This window comes from Ptychodera flava, chromosome 14 (genome assembly GCF_041260155.1).
Source record: "Ptychodera flava strain L36383 chromosome 14, AS_Pfla_20210202, whole genome shotgun sequence".
Classification (NCBI taxonomy): Eukaryota; Metazoa; Hemichordata; class Enteropneusta; family Ptychoderidae; genus Ptychodera; species Ptychodera flava.
The window spans coordinates 38,383,961-38,398,141 of record NC_091941.1 but is presented as its reverse complement, the minus strand read 5'-3'; the positions used below and the strand labels follow the sequence as shown (position 1 = coordinate 38,398,141).

Below are 14,181 nucleotides of genomic sequence, written 5' to 3'. Positions count from 1 at the left end.
AGACATATGACGAATATGAAATTATGATATAATGACCGACAAATAAAAAAAAATATGATAGGGTCTGTGTATCATGAAGATAACCGAAAACACTGTGAAAAAAATATTAGATTGTAGAGGTAGAAGTTTGATTGAGAAATTATCTGTGCATGATCTGAAAACTTACTGATTAAATGATAGGAGCCAATTAAAACATGAAAGAAGTACCTTTGTGATATTTTTAACAACACAATCTATCATCATCATCACTCTTTTTAACTTGCACAAAGACCAGAGTGAAACAGAGACAGAGATGAGATATCAGCTCAAGACAGAATTTTATTGGTCGTTTTTTATGTTTCTTACACAAATGCGCATTTTCTGCAATAAATATCTATATGTACGGTAAAGTAAAAAAATACTGATTGGATTACATCAAGATATGTTGATAAATAAATATATCATATATTTATCCGGCTAAATTTAAATCGTTCAACAAATTATTATCCAATGATCCAGACGGGATCGAGTAGATCCTTTTACTAAATACTGTACAACGAATCATTACCCCGCACTGATGTCATTACCCCGCACTGATGTCATTACCCCGCACTGATGTCATTACCACGCACTGATGTCATTACCCGCACTGATGTCATTACCCCGCACTGATGTCATTACCCCGCACTGATGTCATTACCCCGCACTGATGTCATTACCCCGCACTGATGTCATTACCCCGCACTGATGTCATTACCCCGCACTGATGTCATTACCCCGCACTGATGTCATTACCCCGTACTGATGTCATTACCCCGCACTGATGTCATTACCCCGTACTGATGTCAATCGTAACATTGCACTTTTTTAATAGTCCTTTTCATTATGAATTACCAATCATCTATAAATTAATTTCAAAATATCACCATTTTTTTCTAAGCTTACCTAAAACCATATCAATAAAGACGCTTGGACCAAACTTCGAATAACTATTCTGGTTGAAAAATATTGGAATCGTTTTAAGATTATTTTGGCAGAGAAAGGTGTAAAACTAAAGTTAACTAACCCTTTCTTATGAATTAAATTTGAAAAAAAAACCCCAAGATATTAGGGAAAAGACTGTGGAAAAAGAAATGTGTGAATATCTTGCATCATTATCACAATGAAATCATCTCAAAATAGTTGCGATGTTATCTGCAAGTTAACATGCATATCAGATGTAAATAATGCCTAAAACCTACATAAAAACACGGTTGCCATGGAAATGGATCAAATTCATGTATGTCAATCATACAAAGGTAAAAATGAATTGATCATCAGTATTTCTGAAACATAGATTTTCTCATAGAGATTACATAGTAATGTCATCCCTCAACGAGGGTACACGTGTATTCTGTCTATTGCACCGGAACTTTGCTCGATCGAAGGTATTGATGGCAATATGTCATCACAAATCGAGTTGGTTTTAAACCAATCCAGCCACAAAACTTACGCAGCGTCGCTGACTTCATGCAAAAGTGTAACTAAATCGAAAGACTAAAACCTAAATGTTATCGAAAAAATACGGTTTGCTGTTGCTAATCCTTAAGCTATAGACCCTTCACCTTCAATTGCTGATGAAAGAATAGGCTTGTTTTTTTTTCATTATGAGGCCTAGGCTATTTGCATTTCTGTACTCGTCTTGTCGCCAATGCAAGAAATAAAATAAAGCAAGAACGAGGAATTTTTTACGACACATTGCGATAATACTGTGATTTCGAATCTGTTGTCGTCCCCGCATTCAGGATATATGATTTCTTGATCGTTCAAGCAGTTTAATTTACACTTCTGGCGCAACTACTATAATTTATGAAAATATCATTGTGAAGATATAATAAATATTCAATGAAATGAATAATAATAAATATTAAGTTACATGTAAATGGTAGAATGCATCCAAGGTATAGTATACCTAAAAACTTTAACTACCAGAGGAAGTACGGTATGTTGTATCTCGAATGATCACCGTTGATGATTTGTTATAGTTGACAGCAGACTATGTTCTATAATCTGTACCCAGACACGTACATGCAACGTTTATGCGTTCAGTTCCCGGTGTACCAGGCCCACTGAAAAGGAATAGAAAAAAAGAGAAATTCATATGTGCAGCAAGTGAAATTAAGTCCGTAATCTTATACAACAAATGTCGGGCAGCATTACACTGTCTCATATATATATATATATATATATATATATATATATATATATATATATATATATATATATATATATATATATATATATATATATATATATATATATATATATATATATATATATATATATATATATAGATAGATAGATAGATAGATAGATAGATAGATAGATAGATAGATAGATAGATAGATAGATAGATAGATAGATAGATAGATAGATAGATAGATATAGATATAGATATATATGGAGAGAGAGAGAAACTGAACAAGAGATTATGTGCCGAGGGTTGGAGGGTTGGTGATAATTTGCCTGACGTCAGGAGAGCACAAGGTCTCCATGCCTCGAGGGTGCATAGTCAATGGGCTGTAGTATGTAGTTTTTACATGCCTTTCTTACTCGGAATGTTTGGGTTTATCTGCAAATGACAATCATATACTTCGTTTCCATGATAGACGAAGTTCGTTAATAATTATAATAGCGCTTCAAAACTGTCAAAAGATTTTAAAGCTTATGATGTACAGAAAACTACTCATTGCTACTGTGAGAAAGCAGAGCCACAGTTTGACTATAGCTGTCGCACATTGGTAGAATTACGAATTACAGCATATTTTCAAAATCATTCTTCTTTAAACAAGAAGTAAATGTATGAAGTCAACTTCCGTCAATAGAATCATAAAAGGAACGTTTACGCTTACACGAGGATGTAAGTAACTGTTGGTGAAAGCATGCTCAATTTGTGAGGTTTGTTCCACAGTCGCTGGTGGTTCGATGCAAGGCGATATGTGTCTACTGTAGCATGCATTAGACAATTCTAAAATACCACAGCGGCCTTCGCCGTGTATCGAACTACAAGCGACTGTGGTTTGTTGAGAGTTGCTTTTTTTATGTAATCTCTATTCCCATGCCTCGATGTCTTTCCGTTGCCCATTTATGTGTCTGCTGATAACACAAAATTGACAAAACGGACAAGAATACACATCCGCTAGATATTCCAACCTTTTTGTGAATTGATTTTTTTTTATGGCTTGGAACCTGGAATGTCCCACAAACACTTGAATTTTGTTCACTCACTGAAAGTTTTTACGTGACTTATCTTTCAAAGAATTTTGTATCTTACCTTCTAGTGTAATCACTCCATCTCAACACTGGCATGTCGTAATGGATAGCAGCACAAGTTGACTGCATCGTATCCTCCTCGATGAAATCTCCGTCTTCACTGACTTCTATCGATCGACAAGTTTCACATAGACAGGTGACATTCTTGATAAGCATGGGCTCCCGAGCCGGGTCGTAGTTGTTGATGTATTTCCATGGGCAAGTTGAAAACATATGCTGTCCATCATCGCGAAAAGGGAGTTTTTCCGGGCATTCGTACGGCTGGTCCGGGAACGACAAGCAAGGTCCCCCTATGGTAGAGTCGGGCATCCTGGTTTTTACATCGCCTATCATTTTCGTCATAAAGAACGACGGCGCTGTATAATGGCAACTTTGTTCGGGTCCGTGCGAGGGAGGCTGAGAGTGGCTGGTTCTTTTTACGACGCCATCGTCTTGGAGATCGTTGCTAATAACAGCATCCTCATTCGCTCCTTCTCTCCCCTCTCCATTGACATGATTGGTAACTATGTCAAGAGCAGATTCGGCTTCGTCCGTAGCGATATCACCCGTTGACGCCAACGGACTGTTCTGCAGAATGGCCGACAACTTACGTGAACCTACGATGTCACCTCCCTGACTGTGCACACTTTCCCTACTTGGCGTAATGTACTGGCTTCTATTAGCGACCGGGTTTTCGGAAGAATCAGTGACATCTAACGTTGCCGCCGAATTTAAAGTCGACAGCGATATCGGTGAAGATGTTGCTTGAGGTGTCAAGTGTGCAATTACCACCAGAAGCTGAATATGAGAGAGAGAGAGAGAGAGAGAGAGAGAGAGAGAGAGAGAGAGAGAGAGAGAGAGAGAGAATATCAATACATGTATACATGTCCTGGAAATTGTACCGCTCTGCTCGACTTTCGGTCAGTCTTCGTGACAACAAGATATGCACGAGGCATTGATAATTTTCCTAAGTTTCTCTTTGCCATTTGAACAAAACATAAAAGGTCAGACATTGACTGCATGGAAGACTAAAACGTTTCCCTGTCATGTGACTCAATGAGAACTACATTGCTGCTAATAGTGCAGGCTGTCGTCCTGGAGATCCTCATGTGACTACCTCACGGTTAACAACCGTTCTCCACATTGGGACATAACCCTTAACGTGTAAATGTTTACATTGCTTTTTGAAGTTTTTCGACTTTGTAAGGACCGTGGACACATCGAAATGACAGATATTATAAGATGAGCTTGTGAATGAAAATATAAAACAACCACGGAATGTTGTTTTCAATCAGTGCTTGTGTAAGAATTTGAGAGTCTTCATAAATTGTGTCTAATCAACTGGAGGTATTAAGAGTCATAAAGTAAACCATTCCCTTTTTAACGTCAGTTGACTGGGAATGTGATATAGTTTTTGAATGGTTCATCTCATATCACTCATCCTTCATTCCTGATTATTTTCTATTTAAACTATTGCAAGCACTCTAAAAACATTGAGAAAAACGAATCCGTAGCTTGACAACATTGGTTATGTATGGCTCATCGCTGATACATCCCTCCACGTATTAAGATGTTCAGCTTCGTCTTCGCGTATTGAAGTGCGAACAATATTAAAGCTGAGTTGTGAGATCATCTGCGCAGCACAATTCGCGGAAAGAGTATGCAGAAACGTTCCAGGAAAAACTTACCATGTGTATGATAGTTCTAATCCTCATGGTTGAAGCGTGTGTTCTGCTCAATATTTTATGTGGGTCCTGCAGGCGATAGCAAATTGTGCAGATGACTTCAAGTTCGCCGATCGATGGGCTCTTGTGTTTGTCCCAATTTCGATTTTTGGGCATTTTTATACACTACACTGTAGTATTGTTGGCTAACCGTAATCTCAAGGGGAATACCAGGTTCTTGTATGAGAATGACACCGCACAAGGTTTATTTACAAACACGGAAGGAAGTCAGTGCATGATCACACAACATGGATTCTGGCCCATCACAAGCAATTGCCAAAATGTTATGAAATGTATGTAAATAAACTGGGAACTGATTTAAACGATTCTTGATGTGACGTCATACTGCTATGGTCTGATCATCGCTCGTAATGACATTGTATGTGATTGCTCTCCATTTGTCCACGGGAACATAAACTTTTTTATTTCACTTTAAATCATCAGAAGTTTGAACTTCTGATTGGCCAATAATTTTGGTTTCTTAGGGCTATATATTACAAACGACCGATCGAGTATAGTGGACATTTAAGAATTCTTCGCTATTATTAATAAATAAAGTAATACGTCGATGGATGGGAAGAGAAAGAGCTTTATCAGATCGAGTTACGTACATGTGTAACTTTTGTTCAATATGTTCAACGTTCAATAAATTTTGGCAGAAATAAAAAATTGATGTATAGTTGTGATTCTTGATACAAAATAGATATCTTGGAATTCTTTCTTAAAGTTACAGTAATGTCTTTCACATAGATTATTGATATCGTGGATATCGTTTTCGTGACAGCCATTCATATAGATAAAAGTGTCTGATCGAAGGCTGCAAGATTGTCCATAGTAGAATCATAGTGGTGGCACTCAATAGGTGACATATTAACCCTTTGGTCCTTGATCCCCGCTAAATTTAAGGAGAGATTTCCTTTCATTTCAAGCCTCTAAAAATTAATCCCCCCGGCTCACTCTGCTACAATAAGACTTAAGCAATCTCGTCTCCGCGTTGGCCACCGTGCCTTGCGTTTCGATGGGATGTCCGGAACTGTCTTTAAACTAACTGTCTTATAAAATTAGCTTATTTTAGTATTTCTTGACCGAAATGCTCATAATTAGTGGCATTTAAGATTTAAACCTATAAGCGGGAAACACACTAATCTCTTTCAAGTACAGGAATGATAGATCACGATTTCATGAGCAGTGCCGTGGACGGTTGAAGAAGAAACTTTTGGCGACGAGTAAGTGGATCATCGGCCAGGGTGTTGGATATTGAAATTTGTATTAGTAAATCGGTATTCATTGTAAAACAATTGGAATGTCGTTATCCTGCGATCTCTATTGGGGCGTGCAATGACGTAGAACAGCGAGTTCTATGTAATCATGAAATAGTTTTGCATTTTCTGCGATATTACATTAATAGGTGCACTTTATTACAATTATGGTTGATCTTACGGAGGTTACAGGCCTTCGGAGCAGCTGTGCGAGAACCACTTTTGCATGGCCGATCAGGTCTACAAAATAACATACTTTCATTGGTTGATAATATTCATGAAAATTCTTTTCCTTGCCGGTGGTACCCATCATTTTCATTTCCGTTTCCCGCGACACGACGGATAATTTATCCATGGTATTATTTGATGTAAAATTAGCAAGTATCATCAAACCTTTCGTTGAATTACCAGAACTTTTCAAAATAACAAACTGAAACCCAAACATGGCATGAAAGTCAAACTTTCCTTTATCGTTGTTGAATTGACTTCCTGTGCACATCACGCGTTGGGGGCGAGTCGCATTCAAGGGCATTAAAGTATATGCTAGATTTCATTCCCACTTCTACGTCATGCAGGAAATGTATTCATTCCTCGAGCTCCAGCTGGAGTCAATGCAGGGCGACCCATGTATCATATCAAATGACCATCATAAAAATGTTTCCCAATTGTACAAGACAAAAAATTTAATTTCCAAAAGTATCAGTGGACTTCCTGCAAAAAGACTGATTAATTAAGCACTAAAGTAATGGAAAATGTGACCAAGACCTGGAACTGGTCGGTTATTACATATTAGAACAGTCTGCAGCAACGAGCCGGATTTAAGCAGCAAACATCACGACATGCTTTGGTCTGTGGTTTGACCCACATTTTGTATTTCCGCCTCGGTGTTTGATCTCATTTGAAATCACTTTTCTTGTTCTATTTTTAGCCGATTCTGATATGACATGAGACAAAAATAGAAATGTAGCACGTTGCAGGAGTTACATTATACAATCGTCCTGGAAAAGTCCCAAAATCAGCCAACAGGGAGTATTCACTTAGTAGTTCCAGGGGTTGGGAGGATTTTTCTCAGTGAATGACCATAGTCAAGATTTTAACAATGTCCAGGTGCTACTTTCATCACGTGACTTCCCTTGGTCATCTCGATTGGCTTTCATCTACTCGCCCAGGCTTTCTATTTGCATTATATTTTGCACCTAGTAGATTTCAAATTCATTATTCGTGATAGAAACATCACAAAATTAGGCGGGGAAACTTGAACGGTGCTCGCCGTGAAAATCTAACATGGAAAACAGTCCCCATGGTCAAAAGTGGCCTGTACTCAGAAAATACAGAATTTGAAGCAGATAAACGGCCGGCACTACCGCCAAAACAATATCTGAAGCGACGTTAAAAAAAACTTAAGATTTGTGAAATCTAATTTAAACTTTTTTCACAAGTGACTTAAATTTTCGAAATATACAAACGTGTGGATCGCATCACAGAATGTGAAATCAAAGTCTTGGATTTCTGGAAATTCGTATCTTAAGGCCATTTGTAATCAACATAGAAGCAAAGAGTCTAACGCAAGATTTAGGTAATCTTCCTCACTTTTATTACGAAAATATATTTACATAAAAAAACACACTGACATACAACAAATGGAACGTGTACAAGTAAAATATGTTGGAGGCTGCGTACTCAGGCTAACAGGGAAATTCAAAATGTATCATTCATAAGTTTCAAGAAAGCAAAATCAACAATGGTCTCTTCTGGAGGGATTCTAGCGTTCTCGTTGCTTTAAACTTCGTATCGAAGGGTCGGAACAGGTACAAGTATTCTTTGCAAGCTGCACGCATTTTCTGGAGTGTAGGAAGCTAACCTCCGAAGCCGTATAGAGTGCGTCCCTGGCGTTTCAAAGCGTAGACAACGTCCATGGCGGTGACGGTTTTCCGTTTAGCGTGTTCCGTGTAGGTGACTGCATCACGAATTACATTCTCCAAGAATACCTGCAATTCAATAGAGAAAAGTATTCTGTAGTTCAGAGACGAAGGCGACGAGACGTTTCACAGGTTATGGATTCTGTGGAAGAGTAATGCCAGTTTGTTTCGAAGAAGTTTCCGTTCTTCGCCCTCAGAGGAATGCGAAACGAGAATGCTTGCTGTGGCACATGTTCAAATCACCGAAGTGGAAATATCTGAAACCTTGTATGAGCGACCGGAATGGTGAATGAGATTTCATCGAGCTGAAATTTACAGGATACGACAAAATGATAAAAAACCGTCCTAAATGACATGGGTGACATTGCGTTATCAGTTTGAATCAAATTTTGGTGAGGTGATTTTACCTTGAGCACACCACGAGTTTCCTCATAGATCAGTCCTGAAATTCGTTTGACACCACCACGGCGGGCAAGACGACGAATTGCTGGTTTTGTGATTCCCTGAATGTTGTCACGGAGCACTTTACGATGACGCTTGGCGCCTCCCTTTCCGAGTCCTTTTCCTCCTTTTCCACGTCCGCTCATAATGTCAGATTTTCCTTGCTTCGAAATAAGGGTGGTAAAAGTGAAGCCGCAGACGGGTAAACTTCTTCTGATCTGTTCTATTGGACGTCAAGTCGTGCTCCGCGTGGAAGAGTCTCGAACACCACATTTATATAGACATCCGACACAAACGTCCACCAATAGAAAAAAAGGCTTCTTGAAATGAACACATTTTTTCCTTGTGCGACGAATTGATTTACTGATATATTTCTGTAACAACGATAACATTTTAATCATGCACATTCTTTGCATATCATTTGACACAACCTGGCCAGCGTCAATGGCAGAAACTCAGGTTTCAATTTCCGAATTTCAGAGACGGTACCCGCCCTTAGTAACTTGTAGGTGAACTTCATAATGATTTACGGATGTTGTTTTTTTTGGGTTTTTTTTTCAGAGCAGCAAACAATGATTTTACAAAAAGAGGTTCGCCGGGGTTTCACAACGGCGAGGACGAGGGACAGGGCAAACAGGGGTTTTCAATCTTACCGACGTCGGGTTGGCCCTGTAAGATACCGGGACTGGCCACTGTTTTCTTGCATTGTTTTCTTCATACTAAATTTCTCTTTGTTTATTACCAGACGATTCGTCTGTGTTTTAAGTCTTATTTACGAATTTGTTTAACAGGTGCATACATTCCACAACCAACTGTATTGTGTATTTTGGCACACTGCGGGTCACCTATAAAAAGAGAGGGCAGTGACAATGTGGGTATGATGGATAGTCCAGTCTTGCATAGGTTGGTCAGCCATAGGATTTGTAAATTGTCTTTTTTGTCTCTCATGATCGGGTGGCTATGTTATCGAAATTGCTCGAGGACGCAAATCGAATGAATATCTTTACTGACAAACGGGTGTAAAAGTTTCTTTTACACTGTTATCCGAATATTCTTTTCATTTCGATATTGCGTCGTTTCATCCCTCAACTTTACATTTGATCTGACCGACCACGGGAACCCGCTCTGCGATCTTTTCCAGATATGGAAAAAACAGGTGCCTTCAGTTCACGATTTGCCAGCTGATATCTTTATTTAGACACTGCAATGATTTTCCACTGAAAAGATCACCAGTAGTGTAACTTCCCAGTATATTCAGGAATTTCTCAAGCTTAGCTGCATTCACAAACACCTACGGAGAGGGGAATTGACGAGGGAATTTGAAAATATCAAGGGTGTATGGGGGAGCCATTTGAAGGGATTTAGGGACTTAAGGGGGAACTCGAAATGAAACTGTCTCTGATCGATGTGGACACAGTCCCTCTATCCACCACAAAAATAAATTGTATGGAAAAAACAACCTCTCATGTGTACTTTTTGTTCAGGAAAGATACACAAAGTGACAGGTACTTTCTCACATCAACCAAGATCACATGGAACTGATCCAGCCTCTTTGTTTTATGTGTCAACAGAAACAGTAATTAAAATTGAATTCAACTCAGGAATAGAATTTACTTGTCGTCAATTACAATGATTACGGTCTTTACAAAGTACATATACAAAGTAGCTTGTGACGCAGAATATCTGTTATTCTATGGTATGCTGTAAGGAGTAGAACACGAAACTGCAGTTGATGCACAGAACTTGAGGTGCTGGGAAATTGACCAAAAGGTACAGCTAATGTCCCTTTTATAGAATAGTGTCAATTATGTTCAGTTTTCCTGACTGATGAGGGAAGTCATCCTGTTTCCAAACAGTTTTTTCTGTGATCGCTGTTTTTTTCTGCTTTATGAGATAAGGTGAAATTTTCCTGTATAAAAGAGAAAAGATGTTAAAACAGCGCCCTCCTTTAGTGGAAGACACACACACATACACCGTAAAAAATAGAAAATCAGGCGATTTTTATTTTGAGGGGGATTTCAAAATTATAGCAAATCAGAAGGGGGCATCTGAACGTGTTTTGAGCTTGTTAGGAGAGGCATTTCAAAAAGTCAGCGAACTTATCTTGATTTCCGCTCCCCCCCCCCTCCCCCGATGTTTGTGAATGCAGCCTTACTACTCCTCGGAAAAATAAATGGGGTTTGGTGGCGTTATTCTCCTATTGATTATTAATTGGTTTTTGCTCAAAACGTGGACGTCATTTTTCATGCAACACGGGGAGGTCAAATGAAACAGACAAAAATTACAAGAAAAGGTGGTTAACAGGCTAGACAAGGCACGGTCCCAGAGGGACCGTGGACAAAGATATCAAATCCGGAAGACTAAAAGCTCACGAGCAAATGTCTTGTTTCCAGTATCAAGATTTCATAGGTATCTTCGAAAAGGTAAGAAGGAAAACTTATCGAGTCTAGGGAGCCGATATTATTTGCGGCCTGCGTGAAGGGGGAGGGGGGGGGGTCGGACGAATTTCATCGGAAACTCCGAAATTTCGAGTAACCCCTCTCTAACTCAGAAATTTTTTACTGCCCCCCCCCCCACTCAGAGTTAAATACCAATACATGTATTTGTAAAATTTACAAAAATACAGCAATAGCAAAGATCTTTCAAGTCCCGATGTACCTTGCTAGATTATCATCGGTTATCTCGTGACGGTTGAAAAAGGTGAAACAAACAAAATGAAATTCAAAGTGACAATAAAATACAGATATAAAAGCTGAAGCTATAACCAGTATCCAACCATTGTTTCATTTGGATGGGTATTATAACAGGGTTTTCACTAGAATATCTGACTGGGCAGAATTTGAAAGTACATGGGGAGAACACGCCAGAGGCTGAGGGGAAGTGTCAGAGGGGCTGTCCCCTGACTTGCTTGGAAAATGTTAAGAAATTGATTTGTGCAATGGTGCAGTCTGGTGCAATCTAAGAGGTGTTTTTAATTTGCTTTTTAATATGTAAAACTGTTAGAACATCCGAAGGGGGAGAGCACAAGAGGGGTTTCCCCGTCGCATCGAAAATTTCGAGAAATTGATGAGAGGTGTTTCAATACATTTTGCACTCCGTAAATTGTTTGAAAATGACATTGAACACTGTATTTTAATGACATTGTTCCATGGTCAGTGTTTGGGTCACAATATTCAACAACCAAACAATGACAATACATTTGTAAAAAAAAGTTCTGTTTGCCATAGATTGAAGACCAAAGAATATGCAGGAATGGAAAATCTGTGACCTTCTTGTGTCATTTCTCCAGCTGCCAGCTTCCAACGAAAAGCTTGAAGTCAATTTAAATATATGTTTCTGTCATAATAAAGGATGAATTCACAACAGTTCAGTTTTGTCCTAGATCATGTCAAAAATTTGAGTCATGATGTGTGCAATGGTGCAATCTGAGAGGTGTTTTCATTGGTTTTTTACAAGTAAAACTGTTAGAATACCCCAAGGGGGAAAGCACGAGAGGGGAGTGTCCCCGTCTTGCATTGAAAATTTTTAGAAATTGATTTGCAGTGGTGTAATTTGAGAGGTATTTCAATTTGTTTTGCACCGAAAATTGAGTAACTCCTCTTCTTCCTCTCCACGTTTTTAGCAACCCCCCTGAAGTTTTCAATTTTTTGAGTGACCCCCTCACATTCCTCTGACCCCCCAGGCCATAAATAATTATGGCTCCCTTATATTTCATTTGTCTGGCCTTCCCCACAGTCTTTGATCAAAATGATTTTGAAACTGTCAACGGTGGACATTAATTAGCAGACAACACTCTAGATGAATACCATATGTTTGCAAAGGTGATTTGAAATTCTGCTTTTTTCAATCCTTTCACAACTGTTCAGTACCTCTGAACTGTGGATAAATGGGATACTGATGCTATATAGATTATTTGATTGATTGATTGTTATAACCTGTCAGGATTTGCATGCACCAGGGGGCCATAAGGCATAACTTGTCATAACAAAAGTGTAAGAAATTGTTTTTCATAAATTTGTGATTGTGCATATTGATGATAAAAAATGACATATTTCTAACCTTATTGTATACCTACAAAGATACCCAACTGTAGTATTTATGCCAAATTCACACAGTTGTTGTAGTGCAGACCCTCAGAAATATAGGCTGCTATAGCTGTAGCATTGCACTGTTATGCGTGGTCACAGTATTGCCTTGGCAATCTCTGTTCTGTATGTAATGACTTTTCATCGTTCACAATAAACAGGAATTCAGCAAACTTTTCATCGTTCACAATAAACAGGAATTCACAAAGTGTTCAAGTTTACTACTGTGAGTAGTTTATCAAAAATGTATTAAAGTATTGCTGTGTATGTACATTGATGACTTTGCCATGGTTCAATCACAATCCTCAACAGAAAAATGACACTTCACATACTGTTTTCCAAATTCCAGGTGAATGCGCTCACTGCGGTTTACCTCACAGCAGTGCTGGAATACCTTACTGCCAAAATGATGGAAGCAGCAGGCTACATAGCTAACTAAAGTCCACATGAAGAAAACCATCTTCCCACAGTACATAATCCTTGGAATCTGGAATGACCAGGAACTGGTTTCCGCACGGAGAGTGACAGGTCATCAAGCAAACAATAACAACACCTGCCCAGATGACCACAATCTTCTGAAAGAGTGTAAACTGCCATGTTTGCTGGCAATTCAAACAATCTGTTCATTTTATTATAAAACTTTACTATTGTTACACATTTTTTGTACTTTAATCATTTTTCATTTGTTTATTCAGTAATACTGGCCAAATTTTACTTTTATCTGAACCAACTATTGTTCTTAAATCTTTCAAAACACTGTTGTGGCCTTTATCCGCATAAAGTTCTTTGTTTTTGTTAAAATTGTATACAAGAGTGTAGTCTAGTTTGTAACAGTGTAGTAGTATAGCAATCAGATCATTGTAACACTACTACACAGATGACAAGGTAAAGTTGATGTATCACCGATATTTTAAAGTAGGCAAGCATTAGTATTAGTCCCTTGCAGATCAATAATCCTGGTTACAAAATCTATGAATTGTTGAGCCAGTTTAAATGTATTAAAACATTTCCTTGTTTATTAAAAATGACACTAAGAGAGATGGCTAGGAAAGTTGGCGATTGGAGCACATCCTTGATTCATACATGTGTACTTTATATCAGTGCCATAGTGGTTTAAAGGTTATCATCACCTCTGAACCAGTTGACCTTTTGTTTTCTATGGCACACTTTGCCCTCTGAGAATGAAACAGTCTGAAGGGGTCAAACCTAACACTACATTCTAGAATAAACATGTTGATAGAAACACACTTTTGTGAAGTCAAATGTCAAAACACTAAAAATCTTCAGACAAAATATTCCAAAGGACCGTAAGTCATATTACTGGCTTTCAATAATTTACAAATGATTTCAGTTGTTATGCCATGGAGTATGAGTCTGTCAGAAAGTATTAGAATTTGTAGTGATGACCATGCTCTTTCTGATCTATTCTTTTGATCCACAATATCAGAATATGAAGCCTGAATATACCAAATTGAGCTTTTGA

At 38.3% G+C, this 14,181-nt stretch overlaps 2 protein-coding genes across 4 annotated transcripts; both read right to left on the bottom strand.

Annotated features, from left to right (window-relative positions):
* Positions 1-294: 294 nt before the first annotated feature.
* Positions 295-4,333, bottom strand: LOC139150399 (uncharacterized). Its single transcript, XM_070722744.1, has 2 exons — positions 3,293-4,333; positions 295-2,087 (listed from the first exon to the last, which is right to left on the bottom strand). The coding sequence occupies exons 1-2, from the start codon at positions 3,631-3,633 to the stop codon at positions 2,015-2,017; spliced, it is 414 nt and encodes a 137-aa protein (XP_070578845.1). The 5' UTR covers positions 3,634-4,333; the 3' UTR covers positions 295-2,014.
* A 3,491-nt stretch (positions 4,334-7,824) lies between these two features.
* Positions 7,825-9,281, bottom strand: LOC139150395 (histone H4). 3 transcript variants are annotated; one of them, XR_011556228.1, is made up of 3 exons: positions 9,267-9,281; positions 8,580-8,987; positions 7,825-8,241 (listed from the first exon to the last, which is right to left on the bottom strand). XR_011556228.1 is itself a non-coding variant. In XM_070722739.1 (2 exons), the coding sequence occupies exons 1-2, from the start codon at positions 8,757-8,759 to the stop codon at positions 8,110-8,112; spliced, it is 312 nt and encodes a 103-aa protein (XP_070578840.1). In that variant the 5' UTR covers positions 8,760-8,876; the 3' UTR covers positions 7,825-8,109. The 3 variants fall into 3 exon arrangements, 1 of the variants encoding a protein (XP_070578840.1); XR_011556229.1 differs by having other exon boundaries at positions 8,580-8,930; XM_070722739.1 differs by lacking the exon at positions 9,267-9,281 and having other exon boundaries at positions 8,580-8,876.
* Between the last annotated feature and the right edge of the window lie 4,900 nt (positions 9,282-14,181).

What these genes read in the sequence shown, in the direction of transcription:
- LOC139150399 (XM_070722744.1), bottom strand. Translation starts at nt 3,633, where the DNA reads ATGACGAAAATGATAGGCGATGTAAAAACCAGGATGCCCGACTCTACC. An exon ending in TGGAGTGATTACACTAGAAG is followed by an intron (nt 2,088 to 3,292) that starts GTAAGATACAAA and finishes ATTCCTTTTCAG; the next exon opens with TGGGCCTGGTACACCGGGAA.
- LOC139150395 (XM_070722739.1), bottom strand. Translation starts at nt 8,759, where the DNA reads ATGAGCGGACGTGGAAAAGGAGGAAAAGGACTCGGAAAGGGAGGCGCC. An exon ending in AAACTCGTGGTGTGCTCAAG is followed by an intron (nt 8,242 to 8,579) that starts GTAAAATCACCT and finishes ATTGAATTGCAG; the next exon opens with GTATTCTTGGAGAATGTAAT.